We start from the raw sequence: 8,808 nt of genomic DNA, 5'->3' as shown, positions 1-8,808 counted from the left end.
TATGTATAGAAAGAAATAAAAAATATTTTTGATATTAAATCAAATGTCCTATGTGTTCACCGAAACCTAAGGTAGCTACTTTTCTTTTCTCCTGGTGTTGGTACGCAAGTTAAAAGCGGGACACAACAGCAGGGGAAAAGTTTATATTCTTTCTTTTTTTCTGAAGAGGATACTCACCATACGAAAATTCTCGAACGTCAGAATTCAACTTCAGAAGTGAATGTGTTGAATAGTATGTATTCTTTCGTTTCTAAACATGCGTATTCTTGCTCTTATGATTTTTTCAGATGAAAACCAAACTGATTAAATTAAAATTGGACGTTGAGTTCACATCAAAATTTTTTTTTATAGTCTGCACATCCAGCTTTTGTCATACGAAATCAGCTGTCCAAAGCACCGTACTAACGATCCAAAAATCGGCAGAACGTTAGTCGGACTAAATTTTATTTCGATTTTTCGTATCGTGTGTACGGGCCTTTAGAGTGGTAATAAAAGGCCAGGGTTTAAAAAGTAAAATTATAATGCACAGTTGTATTTTTCAAGGTTTATTAGGATTCTCAGGTTGTAAACATTAATTACAGCAACAATAAGTATAACAAAATAGTCACTGGGTAGATATGCACTTGAGGAAGTGAGTTACTGTTAGACAGTGGGGTCCACCTTATATATAAGGTGTCAGAGGCACCGGATTAACAGGCAGTGGGTTTGCTTAACCCCTAATTCCCTACAGGCCTGGAAGGAGAAGACAGAGGTGATATTTTAATGATAGATCATGGAAGTACCTCTATTAACCATTCTATTTTTGATCACATTTGATTAGTCAGAACAATAGAAAAAAACTATATCCAATCGCTTGATGGGAATGACTGTACCTTGAATATTGCTCTACGTTTCATTGAATATATATCACAGATTACTGATATGCTGTGCAGAGTGCAGCGGTGTATTTGAATGGATTAAATGCGCAATTTCATTGGCTGTTAACCAGCATTTTCATCACGATCAAAGAAGACCCCTTCAAACACAAGTATAAAGCAGAAATAATACCATGTAATAACATATTGGTGCATGGCAGAGCAATATGTGTATAGTGCATAAAGCAGTGTATAGGTGTGATCTGTAACTACAAAGTATTAAGTACTTCTAAGTGCATAATGGTCCCTGGAAAGGTAATGCAATCAGAGTGTAGCTAGCTGTTTTATGGTTTTAATTCAACCATGCATTAAATGGGGACAAATTTTGCTTTATTTAGGAGTGTAAAGGAATGGTCTCTAACTTTAGCAGACTACAGGAAACTGAAATCAAATGACTACAGCATTGTAAATATCCAATAGTCACATACCTTGGGTATATTTTCTATAAGACACTTCCTAATTTTTCTCTTATTGTACTACAGTTCAAATTTGCAGGGAATTGGCAAAGCAAAATGGAATTGTAGGTCAAATGTGGAATGTGCATTTACTTGTACATGGTCCATTTCCATTTCAAGTAAATTTCTATAGCCTTTCCTGTTTATATGGTTCACCCACCAGAGACATGGAGATGGGCCTTTCAATTTGAGAAATGAGCATGAGAGCAGCCAATGCAAAGAGCAACACTATAAGGCCAGTTGCACATGGACGTAAGAATTTACTGAAGTTTATACGCAGGATCTTATTGACAAAAAGATCCTGAGTAAAATGTTTCATAAAGACCGTGCATAAATGCGTGTAAGTGCATACAAACATAAAATTCTTTTTTATTGCCCTTATTGCAATATACGTCCATAGGTGCGTACGCGTGTCAATTACCACACTCAAATGTTCTATTTTTGTTCAGCTCTGTACTCATCGCTCTGTTACTCATCTTTACACAGCTGTGTATATGGATCCATAGACTACAATTCATCTATAAACAGATCAATAAAAAAAAAAAACATGACTTTTTTTACACCCATGTGCAAGAGGCCTTATACTTATCTAAGGCCTCATTTACACGGCAATGGCACACAGGCACTTATATGAGTTTTTAGGACATTTCTGAACTCATATAAATGCACGTAATGATTTGAAATGGTATAATTCACAATGTGCATTTACCTGTGTTTAGGTGCTTGGAAAACAGCTGCATTTAGAGCATATGCTGTGCATCCAAGGGCAGATTAGATACTCTGAACAGATTATGAAGGGCAGATTAGATACTCTAAATGCATGTACCCACAAGTAAAAGACAAGTACATTTAAAGTCAGGAGAACTTGATCTGACAAAAGTTTCTTTAGACTTCTGGGATAATTTCTCATGCGTTTCAAAAAAAACAAAGAGAGGCTAGTGTGAATGTAGCCTGACATTTTCTCTGACCTCCAATTTTGTGATCAAGGTTTTGAACATTTTTATCAAAAGATATATTGAATGGATAGAACCTTATTTTACATAAGCTTATATCTCTCAGGTAAACTTATCCCTGTTGAATTTCCTGTGATGTTTTACAGCCCATGAAGAAAGTAAAGCCCAAGTCACATCAAAATTTTTTTTTTTAATCTTAGATAGAGTGGGAATGGGTTAGAACTCTGTCAGGTGTTAAAGCCCATCTCCGGACAAAAACCCCCCCAAAAAACGATTTTCCATGCAGTGAAGCTGTGCCCGCACTTCACGGGTTCCCTGCTAGTTTTTTAGCAGTCTTGAGTTGTGGACTGTTCCTGATGTCATTAAACCCAGAGCAGGGTCCACAGACCAGGAACAATCTATTGCTGGACCATGGGGAGGGGGCACCATTTTCCAATGGAACAAAGGATCAGGGGAATATAAGCTTTCTCCTCACCCCTAGACAAAGTGAGCATGTTTTTTTTTTGCCCGGAGTTGGCCTGTAAATGCCCATCTGACACTTATTATGGAAAGGGAAATGAGTGGATATTTCATCAAGCCATAAAAACAAGGCAAGAGTACTTACTACACATACTCAATTAGGAAGTGAAAAGAAATCTTCAAAAAAGAAACAAAGAACACAATAAAACTTGATAGAGTTTATAAACTATCTACACTCATTTTTATAGCGTTCTGTATCTCCATTGGAGAGATTTGGTCCCAATCCCTCTTCTGTTTGACATCTATCAAAAAGATGGGAAATCTTGATATACTGGAAAGCAATAAAAGCTTGACAGATTCTCAAACACTTTCCCACTTTATCCATAATTAAAAAAAGGCTTGGAATTGGGCCTTTATAAAAGTAGATGTACAAGTACAAGTTTAGTGGGAATCATTTTACTGTCCTTACATTTTCCATATGAGCAATTCAGAAAAATGTAATTAAACATTGTTTTTTTTGTTTCCTATTGGTAGTACTCCAACTAGAGCCATGTTTTCAGTTGATAATGGTGTTTTTACTGTTACAGACAATGACACTTCCACTAGTAATTTTAACTATTTAGCTAGCGACATTTGGTGATATGTTTGGTCCCTTAATGGCCAGTCAGCGTCATCAGCCCCATAGTTTGCTGAGTGTTCACTAAAGCACATTATTTGAAAGAAGGCATTGCTGTATGTGTTCCTCTGCTTTGCTGCATATAGTTACATAAGGCAAGCACTGGGAAAGGTACTAGGTGGTAATATATAAGACCAGTACCAATTCTGTATTGAGTGTCTACACTTGGCTGACATGATGGAATTCACAACAAAATTTAGGACTGGTTTGGTTATCACTTCCAGTGAATATCAATGTATGGCATAAAATTAGGAAAGCAATGTCATCTCTGTGCATCCCTTTGCACTGTTCTCAGAGGCACTACCTCCTCTCTGGTGCTTCTAATGATTAGCAGGTTACTCGTGGAGTAACTGTTATTGTGAGTAAACATCAATACAGCAAAAAAACAAAACAAGTCCTGAGTCCAAGATACTGCAACACTGTACAAACAAAAATTATCACAAGCTTCTCTTAGATCAGGGATATGGTGTTGGTAAAAAAAACTATTATTGATCTGCCTCTCCCTTCCCAAAAGCCACCCTGTTTTTTGTGTTAAGGTCGGAGCCATGCAGAAGATAGAAGCAGTCATTTACATTATATCCTCCAGTATGTCCAAGTGGGTGCTTTCCCACAATGGGCTGCCATTCCATTTTCCAACACGTCAAAATGTACTGAAGAATTTCTGGATCTCCTTGCTGCATAGTGGGCACGCCTGGACTGTAAACAGGATTATTTTTGGGAAGTGCTTGGCTTTTTTGTTGGGAAGTTCTGAGAAATGAGGGAAGGCAACCAAGGGAGGAGTTCATACCGGACGGGTGTTTGAGAACAATAAATAAGATACTGCAATGAGTCCATGGGCACCACATCCATCTCCAAACTGGTCCTTGAAGTGATGGATTTTGGGTCAGGAAATGTGAAAGTTAAGTGCCATTGGGATGAGTGCTCACTGTTCCTGTATCTGCTGTTGCATTTTCTGCAACATTTCCTGCATTCTCCGCAGCTGGAAGAGAATAAGATTGAGTTAAAATATTAAACTTTAAATGTATTAACACTTACAGGCTTCTTAAATCTACTAGGAATGCACGTACATATATCCTACCCGTGCTACATATGCCATACTATGACATCTGCAAGGCTGTATTTACTGTTAGATTTTTACAGGCCAGTGCCTTTGGCTGCTGGATAATGGGAGCAGCATAATAATTATTATTTTTCCATCCTTTTGCTTTCCCTTGTTTTTCTATCCCCTAATAAACTAAAGATCCTAACCACTATGGATACTTTGGCCAAGATTGATTAACATTGCATTTCTTTCCTATACTAAACATACACAGCAATCATCACATTGTATCTAGGTATAGCAGTCCAAAATGCAGACACGTGTCATATTTTGTCTGATTTGCAAGTTATCATAGGAAGTAAAAACTTGAGTGATTCCTTTCGTGACTGAATATATTTTGGGATGTAAGCACACACTTAGGCCGGCTATAGATGGTTGCAGTAAAAAGTTTGCTTGATTCCCCCATCAACGCTGACAGTGTCGACAGGGGAATACCTCGCGTGGAGCTATTGTGTACTCCCGGCAAGGGGCGAGGGAAGCCTTCCCTGCTGGGAGAACAAAGTGATTATTGTTAGTGGCTTTAACAGCTGCTTGCAATAATCGCATGTAAAATCTGGCAAAATCAACATGGGTGCATTCAGCCTGCCCATTCATGGTTCCAATTGTCTATGGCCCGGCTTTAGTTTACTTCTACAGGCATGGTTTCAGCCAAACCAAGCCTGTAGAAGGAAACTAAAGGATCTATTAATCAATGAGTTAACCTAAGATTCACACAATTTTCACTCAAGATAAATTAATTTTATAATGGAATATGTGTAACTCTTGGGTGAATGTTGTATGAATCTTGGGTGGGGGAAAAAAAAGATAAATAAAACTATCTTCTATTTAGGCTCTGCAGAATTGAGTAATCTCTACTGACATTTGCAGAACTCAAAAACTCTGAGACACTTCATAAACTGAAAAGTGGTCATTGCAGCTGCCCGTGTTAAAGGAAAATGATTCAAAAGAAATATTATAGCAAGTCATTCAATATAAACATTACTCATTATTATTAACAGGTAAACACTCTATAAAACAAAATCTTGGGTTAAATGAGACCAATATTATATTATTAATTAATTACTTACATGATAAAACATAATTACCTGCTGTAATATCATTAACTATAACTACAGAAAGGTGCTTTAAATGTAACTTGCACCTTTTACCCACTATTACTGAGATTTTGAGAACATATAATGAATTATTTTTGTGCCTGATATTACTTTATGTAGCTATATACTTTATCACATAAAGCTGTGCTATAAAAAAAAAAGTGCAGGAGGATGTATTGTTTTAAAGCAGCAGTATAACCAGAATTAAGCCATACAATAGTATTATCAATGCAAAGGGGTTGAGTTATAAGAATATACATAACCCTTCACCCAGTTAAAGTTTACGTACATCATACTCCTCTCTGGTTCAACACTCATTTACCCGAACTGCACTCCATTCCGGACCCCGCAGCTTGGACACGTTATGGGATCCTGTACATGCACCAAATTATGACTAACACTGGGCTTAAATCCTTTCAAACGCTAAAGGAAGAATTCACACTCCCTAACCATCTCTTCTTCAGATATTTATAGCTCCGACATGCGCTACAGACTCAATTTGCCGGCTCCAACCCCACTCTGACAGTCCCTCCTATAGTGGATATAATCACAGGTGCTGAGCCAACCAGGTTGATCTCCACCCTATACTCCACCATCCGTCTCCCAGGCACCGGGGCATTGGCCTATGCTGCCAAGGCCAGATGGGAGGTGGATGTTGGAATAATTGAGGATGAGGAATGGGATGAAGTCTTGGGGGATGTGAAGAGAGTCTCCCCCAGGCTTTCGGACCACCTCACACAGCTGTACATTATACATAGGACATAACTGACCCCCCAGAAGATAGCACGGTTCAAACCCACGTATAATCCGGGATGCCGCTTATGTGACCACACTCCAGGCTCCTTCTATCACCACATATGGTCCTGTCCGGTTATCCAAACATACTGGATACAGGTAATTCGCTTTCTCCATGACCAGATGGGCTCTCCTGCTAGCCTTGACCCAAAGTTGTGCCTACTTGGTCTATTGCCAGAATTAGATGCTGACAAGTCCCTTCGCACCTTTTTACATGAAACACTGTTTCTGGCGAGAAAAGTGATTGCTCGTGGCTGGATCCAGCCCCCTCCCCCAGGTCCAATGCTGGAAGAAAGAGGTTAACGATACCCTCCCGTATAAGAAATTGATCTATACACATAGAGGATGTCCACTTAAATACGAGCAGATCTGGGGTAGATGGTTGGGGGATGGGGAGACATGTACTTGATATGTTGTTATATTGATCCCTTTCCCCCCTCCCCCCTCTGCTATTCCCTTTCTGTGCTTCCTCCACCTCATGGGCCTACTTTTATTACGTCCCCTTCCCCCTCCCCTATTTCTTTCTTTCTATGCCTGCTCCCCCTCCCCCGGTTGACAAAAATTAGCTTTGTAATGACTCTACCCATGATGGGTGTCTAAACTCTATACAGCGTAGCTAACCCAAAGCTCTCATGTTTGCAATACTGCCTTGGCTAAGTTGGCCCTCATTACTTGATGTACCATATGTATGCCTACTATGTATGTTATCTTCTCTGTTTCCTTCTTTTTTTTTCAATAAAGTTTGTTTTTCGATTTTAAAAAAAGTTTACGTACATTCCTTCTGTGTAAATAGGCTATATCCTGTGCAAATTATTGATTTTAAAAGGGGAAATGCTGCATTTGGTCACTAGATGGAGCTATGTATGTATGTATAAGAAACTCCTATGATACTTAGCGCCATCCAGTGGCCATTATACAGACCTGTACCTTTTTAACGTTCACTTGTATGATTGCAATTAAAACAAAAGAACATGTCACAATAGCTCTTATCAATGACAGGGGATTCTACCTTCCAGAACGAGAGACCACCAATGCATGACTTATAAAATTTGTGTTAGTTCTGGGACAGGGATGCCACCTTATGCAGTGCTGCACAGATGTGCTCTTCCCCAAGCACCATGACTAGGAATATGATATTGGCAGCCTTGAAAACTCATTGGAAGTCTTGAATATAAAAGGCAACAGCAAAGCTCACAATAAAATAAAAAATGCTACCAAGAATGGCATTAGTCAGAGGAGGAAACAGAAATTATACTGACCTCTTCATCCTTCATTTTTATGAGTTTCTCTGTTTCAGCATCAGGTGTTGGCAGAGGAAGTATAGGAATTGGACTCTCTATCCTGTTATCCTGAGTAAGTTTACTGCAAGAAAAACAAAACATAAGAGTATAAAGCGGTTTATATTGGTTTACAATGAAGGAGCTGGGTAAGATGTATTTTTCTGCGTGACTTGTTGCATGCAGTGCTTTAGATCTTGTGGTGTTCATTAAAGGAAAACTATAGTTTCACATAGTGATCCTTTAAGTTACCCCCTCCCAAAGTTTTATAATCACCTGCCTATGCCCTTTTTTTTTTTTTTTTTAAACACTTTCAGACCGGACCATTTTGTTGGCTTAAGATCAGACCACTTTTTGCGATTCGGCACTGCGTCGCTTTAACTGACAATTGCGCGGTCGTGTGACGTGGCTCCCAAATAAAATTGATGTCCTTTTTTTCCCACAATAGAGCTTTCTTTTGGTGGTATTTGATCACCCCTGCTATAAACAAAAATAGAGCGACAATTTTGAAAAAACGCATTATTTTTTACTTTTTGTTATAATAAATATCCCCCAAAAATATATAAAAAAAACATTTTTTTCCCTCAGTTTAGGCCGATACGTATTCTTCTACATTTTTGGTAAAAAAAAAAAAAAAAACGCAATAAGCGATTATTGATTGGTTTGTGCAAAAGTTATAGCGTTTACAAAATAGGGGATAGTTTTATGGCATTTTTATTAATATTTTTTTTTTACTAGTAATGGCGGCGATCAGCGATTTTTATTGTGACTGCGACATTATGGCGAACACATGGGACATTTTTGACACATTTTTGGGACCATTGTCATTTATACAGCAATCACTGCTATACAAATGCAGTGATTCCTGTGTAAATGACACTGGCAGTGAAGGGGTTAACCAGGGGTTGGCAGTTTAGGGGTTAAGTGTTCCTAGGAGCGTGTTACTAACTGTGGGGGGCTGGGCTTTGTTTTAGAGAACACTGATCTCTGCTCCAATCACATGGAGCAGAGATCAGTGTCACTTGTTGCTAGGCAGAACAGGAAGATGCTGTTTACAACTGCATCTCCTCGTTCAGCCGCCCCATG

General features: G+C 38.6%; 1 protein-coding gene across 5 annotated transcripts in view; it reads right to left on the bottom strand.

Annotated features, from left to right (window-relative positions):
- Positions 1-529: 529 nt before the first annotated feature.
- Positions 530-8,808, bottom strand: part of SEPTIN5 (septin 5) — a 126,052-nt gene continuing 117,773 nt past the window's right edge. For all 5 annotated transcript variants that reach the window (XM_077461658.1, XM_077461662.1, XM_077461659.1 and 2 more), the window contains 2 exons: positions 7,705-7,807; positions 530-4,436 (listed from right to left, as the gene is read on the bottom strand). In XM_077461658.1, coding sequence (XP_077317784.1) covers positions 4,380-4,436; positions 7,705-7,807 — 160 coding nt within the window. In that variant the 3' untranslated portion in view covers positions 530-4,379. The remainder of the gene's footprint in view (positions 4,437-7,704; positions 7,808-8,808) is intronic.

Source organism: Lithobates pipiens, unplaced genomic scaffold, assembly GCF_037356315.1.
Source record: "Lithobates pipiens isolate NorthernLeopardFrog02 unplaced genomic scaffold, aLitPip1_a1.2 Scaffold_3, whole genome shotgun sequence".
NCBI classification, from domain to species: domain Eukaryota; kingdom Metazoa; phylum Chordata; class Amphibia; order Anura; family Ranidae; genus Lithobates; species Lithobates pipiens.
The sequence above is the reverse complement of the archived record's forward strand: the minus strand, read 5'-3'. Positions and strand labels throughout refer to the sequence as shown.